This window comes from Tachysurus vachellii, chromosome 19 (genome assembly GCF_030014155.1).
Source record: "Tachysurus vachellii isolate PV-2020 chromosome 19, HZAU_Pvac_v1, whole genome shotgun sequence".
NCBI classification, from domain to species: domain Eukaryota; kingdom Metazoa; phylum Chordata; class Actinopteri; order Siluriformes; family Bagridae; genus Tachysurus; species Tachysurus vachellii.
The window spans coordinates 11,880,605-11,897,038 of record NC_083478.1 but is presented as its reverse complement, the minus strand read 5'-3'; the positions used below and the strand labels follow the sequence as shown (position 1 = coordinate 11,897,038).

Genomic DNA, 16,434 nt, shown 5'->3' with positions numbered 1-16,434 from the left:
TTTGTATCGTTCGATAGAGAGTCGGCTCTTTGAATCGGCTCCATTGGGTGAACGTTGAGAGACTTGCTTACTGAAGATGTAACATTTGTAAACTTTAAGCTTTTTTGCCCTAAATTGAACCGAATTTTGTACTTTTACCATAACATGTTAAATTGGTTTATTGTACAAAAAGTAGTGAAATACCATTTAACACCATATGATTTCTTACCTAAATAAAAAGGGTTCTTATTTTACACTGTGTTTCACTGGTACCTGATCACACACCTACTGATAGGAATGTTACTGTATCTGATGGATTGATAGATATATCTATATATAGATAAAAATGTTTTAAATGTGAGCTCAAATATCAAATACACTGCTAATGAATGCTGTAACAACAGGCAAAACTAAGTGACTTTATAGCCTCATTATTTATCATGAGTTTTAACTGTGCTAATATTTTTTCATGTTAATGCTGCTAACACAGGGTTTTAATCAATCTTAGGTAAGTGTTTTATGCTGGTCAGGATCACAGTGGATACAAAGATATACCAGGAAAACTGGCCACAAAGCAGGAATACAGACTGAATGAGACACTAGTCTGTTGTAGGGCAACTGTAAAAAAGGTATAGCCAGTCCAGTTACAAGCATATTTTGGGAGGTGGAGGTTACCTGGAAAATCCAAAGGAAACCCAGAAGGTTATAAGGAGAACAAGCACAAATACACCACCCTGATTGTACCTTAGTATGCAATAAACATTCTGATAGCCAGTGGATCACTACAAGATAAAAGACCACCACATTTTTTTTCTCTATAAGAAAATCTAATGCTAGTACGTGCAGGTTCAAATAAAAAGTAGTTTATTTCCCCAACAGCTTTATAAAAATAAAAACTAGTATGTATATAATCACTTTTAAAGTGCCAGACCCTTGTATCCCTTTCTTGTAGTGTGCAGGCTTGTTATTAAGTACAAACCAACTGACTAATTTAGACTCCTCACTCCCACTATAATTAGCATCCAGAGGATCATTTACTGCCCCCGTGGGGGGGGGGGGGGGGATCACTTTCCAATAAGATGAAACTATTACACACCAAATGTCAGCTATCTTCTAGTTCATAATGTTCTTTATCCTATTGTATGTTACTGTTTATGTGGACACAACGTACATGCATTGTTTCAGCATCTAAACAGCTACATTAACAGGATTACATTAGCATGAAATGAAGTATCCCGTGAATACTATATACATATACTGTTTTTCAATACAGATATATTCAAGCATGGAATGTTCTTATCTGAAAAATACATCTATTTTTGTGCCTTCTAAACTACACCAAAAATCCCCCAAACTCTTCTGTAAATTATTCACTGGAGATAACTAAAGAATAGAAATTTTCACAGTTCTAAACACTTCAGTGCTTCTAAAGTTCATCTTTTTTTTCCTTTTTGATGGGGTAGTCCATGCCAAAGAAGGAAGAGGGCCTGCCATGGATATCTCTTTCCCGCTTAACAAAGGCTGAGAACGATGAGACACAGTTGCCTATAAAATGGTCAGCTTTGCCCAAGATGTATAGGTCAAGTTGAGCTACATCTGGATGAACACTGACCACCTTTACCTGCATAAAAAGAAAGCAAAAATGAGGTTGTGGACAGGATAAAGTAAAGAATGAACTTAACACAATGTTCATAAACCATTTGATAACATTCTCAGTCTACAAAGATCAATAAAATGTCTTCAATAAAAAGGACTAGAAAGCCGAATGACCTAAATTACTAAGAACCTAATTCCCAAGATATCATTTCTGCTGTTAATGACTTTTGTAAAACATCACTGAATACTTGATTCTGATTGGTCAGAGGGTGTTCAGAATGAGCATGACTCTGGTAGTCATTGCAAATCAGATTCATGTTTATGTGTTCGTTTTTATATTACACTTGCTGTTATAGTATATATGGACATACATGCATATACAGTACATATGTATATAAACATACAAATACATGCAATTGTTTATATGCTGAAGGTATCAACTAGAGATCTTTATATCCCAATGTAAACACTAATAAAATGATTCTTTGTCCAAACTTTTCAGGACCAAGGATTCTGTTGCTCAGAAACACATCAAGCTGCAATTGCTGTAGTATCAACTTCAAGCAAGAGAAGAAAAGAAAGTGAGGTTGGTGAGGGAATGACTTTTTATAGCTCTTACAACATGAGAAAAAACAAGTTTTTTCATGGATGTTCTGTTAAATTAAATAACTATAGCTGAAAAATATATTATGCACATTTCATTAAAGAATAAGAAATTGTTAGCTTTGACAAGTTGCTACGGAGTAAGAGGAAATATGTACTTTAAGACATGCTGTTATTGAAAAATAATCCAGTTAGTATAACACCAACTCTCTTAAAATCTCAGCTGAGATTTTTTCTTTTTTTCTTGTAATAGAAAGACACGGTCACATTTAATTCTTTGCATGAGAACCATGATAATTATATGAAATTCTCATATCAAACACCCAACAATAGAATTACTACTTTACAACTTTTAAGAGCTTTTAAAAGTAGACAGGAGAATGTTTAAAGTGTGCTTAAATAAAGGCATCAAATACTAGCTTAATTTGATGCTAACTACTTAACATTAGATGACATTTAAAATTTCTTATCCTTGTACACCCAGTTGGAAATCAATCACCTTTCCTTTGAAGAGTTTCTCGATATCAGAGCTGTGAGACTCTGAGTCAGTGGCAATGTAGACAGACCGAGCTTTGATCTTTTTCACCCAGAGCTCGACAGCTCGCAGGATTTCTTTCAGATCAGGCAGACACATGGCCATGGTGAGCCGCACTGCTGTCTGCCTGTCATAACCAACACACTGCGGCGAGGCCATAAAGTGGGGACCGGCTTCACCTGACTCCAGCAACTTGCAGGCATTTTGCTAGAGGAGATGAGGAAATGAATCAGACATAGAGAATCTGCTAGTAGTAAAAAATAGAGGACTATAGAATTCAAGTCTAGTTTCACGTTCACATGGCTGTTAGTAGTCATTTGAGATTATAGCTAAAAATAGTTCTTAGTGGTATTTAGAAATGGCAAAAGATAACAGTAGAAGTTAAGGTTGTACCAGTTTGAAACTGTACTGTATTTTCTGAAATACTGGATTAGTTTTTTATGCAGTGAATGCATTTATGACAGACATGATTACAGATCTTATTTGTGAACAAAGTACACTGCAACTTGACAAAGCATAATAAGCTTGGTGCTGGAGAATGTCAGTAACATATCAGTCAATACCAAGGGAGTATTATGGTAAAATAGGAAAAGAGAAGAAACAAATGTGGTTTAAAACCCACATGACTCAAATAAACCCATATAAAAAAAATGAATGCAAACCTTAACCCTTTACCACTTTCAGCCACAAATGCAGGAGTAGTGCAGTTTTAGACACCACCCAACAGCACTTACCCAGTCTGATCCAATGCGAAGGTGAATCCCTACATAAGGTCTGGGAAGCAGTGTGTCGATGTGCTTCTCTCCATCCTGCACCAGCGTATCAGCCCACACAACATAGCGCTGCAGGCCCACATGCTCCTCCAACACAGGAAACTGGGCTGGAGCTCCAGGAAGAGCCAGCACTGGGTGCTCCGCCGGGGGAAACCTGAGATTATGTATTTATCTGCATTTCTATGATGCCTCACTAAATAACACATTTTGGTGATCAGTCACTCTTGATGAAGTAGTGCAATCAAATCATGACACATTTCACCTTTTAAACCAATGTGGAATGTAGTAGGAGCTGAAATACAAGCCACCAAATGGGACAGAACGATCAAATTCAACACCAAGGTGGTCCCAGAATGGACCAAATGGATTTCCATCCTGTATTAAAAAAAGAAAAGAAAATCAGTAATTAATTTAAAAGGCCAGTAGAGGGCACAGCTTTATTACTGATGCCAACAGTTGACTTTTACTTTTCATTAAAAAGTCATCTTTTATTAAGCCGCAAAATAAAATGATTCAAGAACATTTCATACATCTTTAAATTTTAAAGTTGTGTCTTAACAAATCTCTGTCTGTTTCTAATCTGTGAGTATTTTCCCAAACAAATTAATTAGGGATATTTACTACCTATCTGGAAAAAAGGGCAAATTATGCATTAAATGGCTAATTTATTATCATATTCATCATATTACAGGCTTTGTTAATATAATATAAATATTATATATATATATATATATATATATATATATATATATATATATATATATATATATATATATATAAATAAAATTGCAATCTATGTTATTATTCTTTATCATGCTACAGGTAGGAGCATAGATACCAGAGAATAAACAACAATATTTTCTGCATCCTTAGAGTAATCTTTAGTGGCTTGATTTCATTCAAGTCAGTGTTTAATACTACCCAAGATGTGGCTTGTAAAGCAACAGCATTCATTCTAAAGCTGTTAAGTTCTGAAACATCTTCCCACCAAAACCCATCACACCTTCATAGGGCAGCTCTTCTTATCTGAACTCCGCTGGATGGCCGACTCGAAGCAATAAGCAAATCTCTGGCCTGGTGGCCAGTGTGTAGGAGCCAGATGGTCCATGAAATATTCCAGACTCACCACACGGTGGTACTGCTTCAGAGGCTCTAGCTGGAAATATTCACTGTACGGAACATGCACCTGTTACAGAGGAGTAGAAAGCAAACTGAATTTACAGTAAAACAGTGTTTACTGCCATAGAAGCTGGACTACCTTCATTCAGGAAGTTAAACTAACAACGCACAAATTTGTAGTGCATAGTCTAGTCAGCTGCCAATGATTTATATTCCTTGATGATGAGAGTGATAAAATAAGTATTCTTGTGATATACATTTAACCCACTAGTATTACAGAAATAATCCCTTATCCATGACGGTGTAGTGTTGGTTTGCTAATAGGAACTGTCATGACTCTGGTCCCAGCTCTCTTCAGGTCATTGACCAGGTCCTCCCGTGTAGTTCTAGGCTGATCCCTCACCTTTCTCAGGATCATTGATACCCCACGAGGCGAGATCTTGCATGGAGCCCCAGTCCGAGGGAGATTGACAGTCATCTTGAATGTCTTCCATTTTCTAATAATTGCGCCAACAGTTGTTGCCTTCTCACCAAGCTGTTTGCCTATTGTCCTGTTCCCCATCCCAGCCTTCTGCAAGTCTACAGTTTTGTCCCTAGTGTCCTTAGACAGCTCTTTGATCATAAAGTTGAGGAGTTTGAGGAGAGGTTGGAGTCTGATTGATTGAGTGTGTGGACAGGTGTCTTTTATACAGGTAACGAGTTCAAACAGGTTTAATTAATACAGCTAATGAGTGGAGGTTAGGAGGGCTTCTTAAAGACAAACTAACAGGTCTGTGAGAGCCGATTTAAATTAATTCTGATTTAAATTTAATTATTCAATGCTGATAACATACAGAGACGTCCCTATGTGAGCACACAGCATGAGTGAATGGCACAAGAGACTGTAACTCACGTTAGTATACGGTGGCGCGTGATGCCGGTAAACGATCCACGGCGGAACCGCTAAAGTCCGGTTCAGCATTTTGGCAAAAGCCAAAGAGCCAAGAAAATGATCCGCCTGATTTCCAAAACGACCTGAGATAAAGACAAACATTGCAACAATTTGTTTGAGTTAAAGCACCTATTAACACCTCTGAGAGAAGATAGACTTCGACACAAATCCGACACTGATCGGATTTGTTTGTTTTTGTTTAGCATAATTCCTTCTGTCGCAAAATGAACAATTACCCATGCAGGGACAGTAAAGAATGTATCCATTTTCGTCCCACTTCAAGTCAGTAGCGTTAATGAACGTATTTAGTGAAAGAACTGTTACGTGTATCCAACTTAGATATAAAAGTTTAAACAGACTTGGTTTCGCCGCCATTGTGAAGCGACTAGTTTCCCACAATGCACCGCGAAGAACAGAGAGCAGAATTAACCCTTGCCATGCTGAGGGCCTCAGACACTGAAATGACAGTAAATTAAATCCCAAATGGCGTCTCTGCTACAAGCTTTTTATATTCTGTGGTACACTTATATAGGAACCAAAATATATTTAATATGTTTAAGAGTAACTGAAGGCTGTTTTACTTCTGTCCACTTCTGTTTGTAAATAGACTGCCTGTGTGCCTTTTATTATATTAACCTATTCTGATAACATATTTTAGAATTGGGACAAAATATTTCTGTATTTATCTCTTATGATAATAAGCACATGTACATTGCATGTACAGGTACATTTATTTATTTGGGATGACGTTTTGTCCTTTCTTCACCCAGACTCACAATTCAGCTGATTCAAACAGTATTAAGAGCCTTCTCAAAGACCCATTGGTAACAGTTTGGTATTACTGGGATTGGAACTCACAACCTTATATTCAGTAATCCTGGACCGTCACCACCATCCATGTAGACAATAAGGGTTACGAAAATACACTGTAATTTTTGTTTTCTCTTTGATCCTGAGCTAAATTGATTGTCTGTGCAAAGTTTGTATGTTCTCCATGTGTTTGTTTGGGGTGTCCTCCAGGCTCTCTGATAGCCTTCTCCTGTCCAAAAACATACTAGCAGGGCTGGCTACACTAAACTGCCATAGATGTGAAAGAGAGAGTGAGTGAGTGTGTGTGTGTGTGTGTGTGTGTGTGTGTGTGTGTGTGTGTGTGTGTGTGTGTGTGTATACATGCTCTGTCTCCCGCAATACACTGGCAACCATTTCTCCACGGATTCTTCTACCTTGTAACTGTAAAAAATGTTGCAAATTTTGACTCTGGAATAACCGTGACCCTGCCAAAGTATGTGTATGGTGTATAAAACAGTATTGCTGTTGATTGGTAGTCAAAGGCAATTAAGTTGCTTATGAATAGGTTGTTCATATACTGTATGTAGAAAAGATTGAAAAGATATAGTTTTTTTTCTTCAAATCAAGTCAAGTGGTACATTGGAACAAAACATTGTTTACCGAGGAACAATACAGTGGCAGGACTACAAAAAGTTCAGATACATGACAGTGTGCAAACAATACCATTAATATACAGGACAATATATACACAGGAGAGAGCAAAGTAACTATGCAGGACAACTGTCATGATGGTCTGGACAATTCCCTTCCGGAACACCAGGGGGCATTCTGGCAGGGTTTTCTTTTGTTTGTTTTGTGTGTTTGCCCTGCCCGAACCTTGGGCCATTCCTGCCTCTGCACACCTTATCCTTATGTATCACTAATTACCTCCCCTATTTATACCTGTTGTGTGTTTTGCTGAGTCCTCATTGTTGTGAGTCATTTGTTACCTGGTGGTCTCCGGTTTATGTTTTGTATTTTAGTTGCTCATTTTTTTGTCATACTATATTCAGGAGTGCCGGTGTTCAGTGTGATTGAGGTAAAGTTGCAGGTACTGATGGGCTGGGATCTCCTAGTCAAAATGTCCAGGAGCTAGTTACATATGGGACAAGGCCAGCAGGCTCAGATTTCTATGAGATGGAGTGGAATGATTTGCATTGAATTTTGAACTGAAGTCTTTGAATAGCATTCTTACATAATTGTCATTTGTTCAACCAAGTCAGAGATAGGAAGATGGCAGCAGTTATGGCATCATCTGTTGAGCCATTAAGACCCTAGGCATAATAAAATGGGTCCAAGTGTGAAGACTGCTCTTTATGTTTCATGACTAGTAATGCAAAAGTGTTAGTACAATGGGCTGATAGTTATTGAGGCTGGTCACCGATGAATTCTTTGGCATAGGGATGATGGTGGTTATCTTGAAGCACACTTTGGCTCAGGGAGATGTTGATATCTATTAGGATATCTGCAAGTTGATGAGAACATTGCCTAAGCACATACTCACATACTTGGTTGGTAAGAGTTGGGGAAGTCTTCCCTACTAGAATGTTGTTCTATACTTCAAAAGATTCATAGAAATTGCTGTGTCTGAGAGCAAGACATAATTATTACAGACATGTGATGGAGCTTTGTAGTTAGTGATGACCTGAATACCTTGCTACATATGCTATGTGTCCTTGGAGTTTTGGAACTGACTGTGGATTCTTTGTTCATAGTTGCACTTTGCTTCTTCAATGATCTGGGTCTGATTGGCCCTTGCTGTGCACATGGCTGCCCTGTTGTCTAGACAACTGTCAGTTAACACTTAACTATGTCAACTGTCCACGTCCAGTGAACCTGTGCCCACTGTAGCCTTAAAGTCTTAATCCTGGCTGACAAGACTGGAACTTGATGTGGTATTTTGCTGTTCTAGCTCATCTGCCTAAAGGTTCAATGTGTACTAGTCACTGTAGACTTCCTGTCAAACCAGTCTGGCCTTTCTCCTCTGAATTTTTTCATCATTAAGGCATTTCTGCTCACAGAACCACTGCCCAATAAATGTTTTTTGCACACTATACTGCAATTTGTACTCTATACTGTAACACACTATACTATAATGTATGATCATAATACTAATAATGAAATTCTCCCTTTATGAAAATGAAAAGAGTATTCTCTTATATGTTGTATGCGTATCCTTTGACTGTATAACTCTACCCCTTTTGTGACAAAATACAGAGGGGGTAGTAAGTTTTTGGATGTTTTTTATTATTTAAAATTCACTATATGGTCAAAGGTTTGCAGAGACCTGAACCTCACATCCATATGTGGTTCTTCCCAAAATGGGGAACCATAAAAAGCACACAGTTTTACAGAATGAATTTGTATTTTAGCATTACAATTTCCCTTTACTGGAACAAAGGAGCACAAAGCTGTTCCAGAATGACAATGCCCCTGTGCACCAAGCAAGGTCCATGCAGACATGGTTTAAAAGTGGTGTAATGGAAAACTGTGTGGCTTCACAGAGTCCTGACCTCAGTTAAACTGAACACCGTTAGGATGAACTGGAATGCCTACTGTGCCATAGGCCCTTTTCACCTGATATAAGACTTCACTAATGCTCTTGTGGCCGAATAAGCAAATCCCCACAGCAATGCTGCTAAATTTAGTGAAAGGCTTCCCAGAAAAGTGGAGGTTATTAATACAACAAATAGGTAGCTAAATCTGAATTGGAACATTCACAATGTACATATGGATGCAGGTGGAGTTAAACATTATAATTCATGCAATATGATACAGTAGATACAAACACTGATTGCAGTAATGCAGATGTGAAAATAGCCATAATATTCAAGTAAGAGTTTAATCTAAATAATTGTACTAATGACAGATAATTGCCAAATAATTTCAGATAATAGCAGCACTGCAGAATACAGTATAGTATGGCATGTAATGCTGATGTTTAGTTGATGTTTAGTAATGCTTAGACACTGAGTTCAGAATTAGTACATCTGAGTGGGAAAAGCTGGTCTTTTTTGCAAGTGTGTTCCAATAATGTTTTGTCTTCACTAAATGTAGTGCCTGGTGGTCATACACTGTGCAGAAGTTGTTCCATATTGTGATGTAGTTAGTAAATATTCTTTCACTAATACAGTAATAGAAGTTCACTATGATCTGAAAAGCAAGGTAAGCCTTCTTAAGTAACCTTCAGAAAGTTATGAGAAATGAGGTATTGTTTTTCCAGGAAAGGTGAAGAGAAGCTAGAGAAATGATCTACCAAAGACCCATACATAAAGAAAGGGGAGAGTTTGTGGCTCAATGATGTCTGTTAGTTCACAATCAGTTCTTTTTATTTTGTTGAGGTTTTTATTGGTACACCATGTTACCATACCCTTGTCAGGCCAATCACACCATTGCAAACTTCACTACAGTGTTTGAGCTGAGCATAACTCAGAGGTGGAGAGGGAGCAGATAAGCAGACTTAGCACACAGCTTATTTTTATTTTGGTGGTGGAGGAGTTGTTTTTGCCTAGTCTAACAGATTGTAGTCTGTTGGTTCATGAAAGTACATTTGCAAAGAGTGGTGCTGATCCCAAGACTGGAGAGTTTGGATGTCATATTAGATAGAATCTGAAGTCAATGAATAGCATCCACGTAAGGTTTGCTATTTCCCAGATGAGTCAGGTCAGACTGAAGAGATGAGGTAATGGTATAATCTTTTAAGGCGATAGGCATACTGATAGGGATCCAGCCCCTTAAAGCGAAGATGGGGTAAGAGCAACAGAATGGAAGATGTTAAGGGCTGTTGTTGTATGCTTTGATACAGCTTGGGCAAACAATAAGTTGAATATATCTACGAACAAGCTGGGTAGCTGCTTTGTACAAGTTGCCAGGGATGCCATTGGGGACAGCAGCCTTGTGTATGTACACCTTGCTCATGGTGGACCACACATCTGTGGTGTAGAAAGAGAGCCGGGGGTCACCAAGTGAAAGCTCAGCTTTGGTAGACGCTGTTGCATTTTTCAAAGCAGGCATAAAACGTTTTGTGTTTCTCCAGGAACAATCGGGTTGAGGGAATGATATTGGCTGGCTTGTAGTGTGTGAGAACCTGGATGTCTTTTCATGCATTGAGGGTCAGAGGTGTCAAAGTTATCTGCCACTGCAGCTATCTACAGCTTGTATACATGCTTGGAATCCTCACTTCAGGTTGGCCCTGGATGCACTGTGAGCTTCTTCAAACTTGAAAGCGGAATATCGTGCCTTCAGTAGGAGATGGACCTCTTTATTCATCCATCATTTTTATTTGGATAGTAACTATCTTAAGGGCAATGACACATCTGTTATTATGGTGAAGAACTGTGTTATAGCAGGTATAGATGTCAATGTCCATATCATAGCCATGTGTGGAGAGAGCAACACATGTGCTTCAGTCTGTGTGCTGGATCACAAAAACTTGGCATTTTAACAGGTATGTGTAGACTTTTTACATCCACTGTAAATGCTTTTAAAAGTGTAACTTTCTGTATTTCTTTTTTTAGATGAGAGGTCTTGTGTAAGGTATAGGAACATGGATAATTGCAATGCAGTTCATTGCTTATTGTTCTATGTGTAACTTCTGTTTCCACTGCTTTCACCATGCATTTGGTCTTTGAGTGAACACTGGCTTCTTTCTCAGGATTGTCCTTATCGTTCTCCTATGAGTGCATTGTGAAATCATCCCTGGACAAGCGTGTCTGATTAGTAGTGGTTCCATGAACTTTTTACCTGCATATTACCAAATCAAATGAACTAACAGGAATGTTTAAGGTTTACATTTATAGCTCTGGCTTTTTTTCCATTTACGTGTTGTTTAATAATGTTTGTAACTATGTAAATAACTTTTATTACCAAATTTAATGTTTACCCCTAAATGACTTTAGGAAACATTTTTTTAACTTTACAATGATTGCTACCCCTAAAACTAATACACTGTTGAAGCACCTTTTTATTTTATTACACCACTCAGTCATTTTGAGTCTATCAGCATGGCTCATCTTGACTTGGCAATACTTTTCACTCTTTCTTGCAAAAACATTCTAGAGGCACCAAATTGTAAGGGAATCTTCTGTGCACAGCCCGATTCATGTCACTCCACAGATTTTAAATTGGATTCAGGTCTGGGATCTGGCTAGGTCATTCAGAACCATTGATCTTCTTTTGGTTAAGCCATTCCTTTGTTGATTTGGATGCATGCTTTGAGTCATTGTCATGCTGAAATTTGACATTCCTTTTCATCTTTAGCTTAGTAGCAGACACCTGAAGGCTTTGTACTAGAGGAACTATTCATGATTCCCTGCACCTTGACAAAAGGCCCAGTTCTGCACTGTGGGTATGGTGACCTTTTGGTAATGTGTTTTTATTTCTTTTTTTGCTTCAAACATTCGTTTTGGATTGATATATTTATTATAACTTTAGAAATTATCAGACCATGACAACTTTTTCCACATCATTTGTGATTTAGTTGAGCTTGGTTCGCATAGACACCCTCCCCTAGAGCCCAGACATGAGAGATTGTCACATGCAGAGAGTAATCAATACTTGTCAGGTATTCTTGCAGCTCCTTTAATGTTGCCATAGCTCTTTTGGCAGTAAGATTTTGGTAAGATTTTGTCTTGTCATTTTTTTGAGAGTCATCCTGTTCTCGGTTATTTCACTGTTGTACTCTCTCTGTTTGTTGATGATGGCCTTTAAGATGTTCCCTTGTGCATCCAATATTTTTGAAATTATGTTATACTGTACCTCTTGCTCAATACCTTTCAACAAGTGAAATTAGATACATGATTGGTAAACTCTTTGCAGACCACAGCTTTAGTAGTCAGATGAAATAAAAAAGATTTGAAGACAATCCTTCAGATACAGCTGATCTTTATTTGGGTTAATCTGAATAATTTCATTGATGACAGCTGTATGATATTCACTTTTAAACATGAGATTATATGCAATTGGTTTGTTTTGAACACAAACACATCCCAATTATAAAAAGGTATGCACACCAGGTTATTGTAACTAACTATAATAACCTAAAACGGTTCTGATTGTTTTTCAATATATTTGTATTTATTATGATTTGACTTTGAGTGTGAAAAAAGTTCTGAAGTGAATTATCGTAGCAAAACCTGCTAATTTAACAGGGGTTTGTAGACTTTGTAAATTCTATGTAATGTATGTATGTATGTATGTATGTATGTATGTATGTATGTATGTATGTATGTATGTATGTATGTATGTATACTATGATATCGAGGTAAACTGAAGATTTACATTTCTCATTTAGGAAACAGAGAGATGTCCCAACTCTCTCTATGGAATGAATATGTCCTCTGTGTTTTAATGATTGAGCAAAACTAAACTGGTTTATTTTCATTACATTTTGAAGCTTAATCCAGTATATGGTTAAGTTTTCTAGGCAAACATTTAAACTAACCACCTCTCCCAACCCCCTATTCGATCACCATATCTTTTACCGTTTCCTCTCTCTTTTGTTGTTCCATGCTTTCTTCTGTCTATCACCTTCTTCTTTCTGTCCCTCCTACCCTACATAGTGGCCCATCCCCCACACTGAAATGTTCACTCTCACACACACACATACACACATGCAGACATTCACACAAAGTTTTTCATTCTAGAGATGACGGCAGAGATAAGAATGCAAAGCAAGCCTCATTTGTCTGCTTCTGTCATACCTGAATTTTGAAAAGTCGGTCGGTTGAGGAAGCGAATCAGACCTTCAAAGGCCATGAGATAGAACTTAAAACAATTGTTTTTCATTGTTTTTCTACATGCAGCTTGCAGTACGTGTTCACTTAGCAAAAGAACAAATGTTTCCTTTTCTGCAAACTACATCAACTATTAGGCACAAAGAAGTTTGTCTATAAAGGTTTTGTTTATGAATGTTTAAAAGTAATAGCAATAAACCATTTATTCTTTCATTCCACATGCTTGATTCCTAAGAACATGATGTTAACATATGTCTACACAGTTCTTGCTGATTTCTTATTTCTTATATGCACCAGTTTAAGGGTGTACAGTAAGCAGTATCTTTATGTAATTGATTGATTAGAAGTATAAAACTACAAGGTTCAGAGTATATGACGTCATTATCCAGGACATTTCTGGGTCCACCCATGCTCTTTATCAGCTACAGCCAGATCCAATACACTGACTAACTAAAACATGATACAGTACCAACCATTGGTTAGCCTTCTCTCACTCTCTCTCTCTCTCTCTCTCTCTCTCTCTCGCTCTCTCTCTCTCGCTCTCTCTGTCTCTCTGTCTCTCTCACTCTCACTCTCTCTCTCTCTCTCTCTCTCTCTCTCTCTCTCTCTCTCTCTCAATCTGTCTGTTTCTCTCTTTTATGTTTTCCCTGTTGTTCCCCAATCATACATTTATATCTCTCCACTGTTCATTTCTGCATGCTTAACCCCTCAGGAAACACTATCTAATAATACATGTTACCTGAGGCTATTTTAAGTCCCCACATGTTCAGAGAAAGAAAGAAAAGTGGCACTGTTAATTAATATGTATATATGGGCAATTTGAGTAGTAAACATAACACAGGAAGAATGGAAGAGATTAGAGTGTTTCTAATCATCCTCTCAGATGTATTAAGACTGTGGTTGACTTCATTTGCTCCAACTGTTCCTCCCAGCCAAACAAACATCTGTGGGTTTTTTCTGTGTTCACAAACTTAACATTATCCTTTAACGACATGTATACAACTGCTCATCCAGTGTTGCTGGGGAAAAAAGAAGGTTAACCACAGTCAACAAATAAAGCAATTGCTTATTTCCTAAGATAGACTTTCCACACATGGATGTAGAGAACTAGTTCATTGGTTTACTATATACAAAGATGTGAATGGGATATTAATATCACTTGAAAGTCACAGGGCATTGGTTCTAAGAGATGAGGCTATAAAAAATTCCCACACTGGTACATCTACCCTTCATGAGTTGTTTATCACTAACCACCTCACTCATATACACCTACCATCTGTTTTAAACCAAACAGATTTAAATAAAAAAAACACCTCACCCCTATTCAGAGGCAAAAAAAAAAGAGAGGCAGTAAAGGAGTCAATTCTATAAGCTGCCTACTCCTCTGGTGAGGAAATCCACTCCAGATGTGTACAAATCGCCCATTCTTTTAATTGCTATTATCATGTGTAGGGTTTGACCACTAGTTATGGACTCATAAATAGCTACAGCTGATTGCCCTATCGACTGACAATAAATATTTTGGCTGTGTGTGTTTGTATGACTTTCTCTTTTTTTTGGCTATCATCAAATTTGTGGAGGGGTGAATGAGGAAATTGGCATTTGCATCTCACATGGTTAATCAGATCCTAATTAGGGGCTGGTTGGGTTGGAGCAGAGGAGTGGTTGAGCCTTTGAAACTCACCCTCCCCTTGTTCTTCTTAATGGCTTCTTTTACAAGCCTGTATGAGGTGGAGAGAGCAGGGGGGAACCGGCAGGGCTGCCAACGGAGCGCATGGCATTTCAAACGGCACTTTAAAATCAATCTGGATCTCCTAAATGACAGGCCACCCTTTGGCTGTAATCACCCTGAACCACAAGCTCAAAAAAATACATGGCTCTTTACATCAGAAAATAAACATAAGATAATGAAAGAAGACTTCAACTTAAGTCATAAAATGATGCAACTGCATGTGTGTTCAGCCTCACCTTTGAAGTTAGAGCATGATGAGAATATTTTGCCAAATAATGTGGAATAGGTGATGTTTAAAAGAAATAACAAATGTGTAGGAAATAGAAAGAAAGATAGAAAGGCATGTGCTACCTAATGAGTGTTTCTCTAGGATACAAATATGAATGCAATTCTAGATTGATTCTAGTCTCTTTTAAATCTCACTAGCTATAACTGATTAAAGTTGATCCATCGCACACATCTGCAGTCAGGGACACTATACCATTTTAACTTGGTTAGCCAGAATGGCATTAAACAAATCCTAATAATTCTTCCTGCATCCTTGTATAATAATCAAACCCTTAGCGAAGGCTATAGAAAAATGTCTTAGTGGTCAACCAGCTTAATGACACACAAATTAATAATAAGAAAAGCTTCATATAAAAAATATTTTTTAACAAAACCGCATGAATCACAATGATTGCAACGCCTGCATTTACTTTAGATTTTGTGTTCATTATACTTAAAAGTGGAGATTATGTTCTTTTGTGTAAAACCATCCTTCTTTTTATATTTTTCTCCAGCTGACCTTAAGTTTGACCATAAGTATTTTTCGTCAAAAAGCTCTGTTTTGTCTCACTTGGCCACAGAACTGGGCTCCTTCCAAATTTCCAGTGGCATTTAATGAATTCCAAGTGTTCCCATCTGTCAAAGAAAAAAACTTTTCCTTTCCTTACCTTAATATTTTATTGTAATGAAGGTGGTGTCTAGTTGCAGATATGACTGATTTATGTTCATTGTGCTTAGTTATGCTATCATCTTCTATAAATATCCAACCATCATTCATGCTTCTCTAAGAATCTTGCTTCTCTACCTCACTGTTCATGGGGACAAAACACACTTGTTATGTTTTCCAGACATGCTTGTTAGAGCTCTGTTTGTTTTAAACTTTTTACTGATTGCCCTAACAAAAGATTTGGGAATTTATGGTGTATGGCTATTAATAGCCGTTACTATAAAAATGCGTTTTAAAGCACACTTAAATTTCACTTGTGTCATTTATGCATATGAATGACTATGATTATATGTCCTTTGTGTCACCTCATATTCAGTCATTCAATTTCACTTTCATTCAAAATTCATGCTGGATGGAATACAAATTCATCGCAGAGCAAAACTTATATTCACACACACTCTTTTACACCTATTCGGGCAATTTAGCATAGGCAATCTACTTACTTGTACAGTTTTGGACAGTGGGAGGTGGAATTGAGAGAATCCAAAGGAAACTTACACGGACACAGGAACATGTCAAGCTCAGCACATACAGTAACCCGAGCTCAGGTACAGACTGAGGACCCCGAAGCTGTGAAGCGGCATTGCTGCGCCACTGTGCCACCCACCTC

The 16,434-nt window shown here is 37.7% G+C and overlaps 1 protein-coding gene across 1 annotated transcript; it reads right to left on the bottom strand.

Annotated features, from left to right (window-relative positions):
- Positions 1–826: 826 nt before the first annotated feature.
- On the bottom strand, positions 827–5,965 carry pofut1 (protein O-fucosyltransferase 1). Its single transcript, XM_060894546.1, has 7 exons — positions 5,773–5,965; positions 5,498–5,619; positions 4,490–4,672; positions 3,749–3,861; positions 3,448–3,640; positions 2,678–2,920; positions 827–1,600 (listed from the first exon to the last, which is right to left on the bottom strand). Exons 1-7 carry the CDS (start codon positions 5,909–5,911, stop codon positions 1,406–1,408), a joined length of 1,188 nt encoding a protein of 395 aa, XP_060750529.1. The 5' UTR covers positions 5,912–5,965; the 3' UTR covers positions 827–1,405.
- Positions 5,966–16,434: the final 10,469 nt, after the last annotated feature.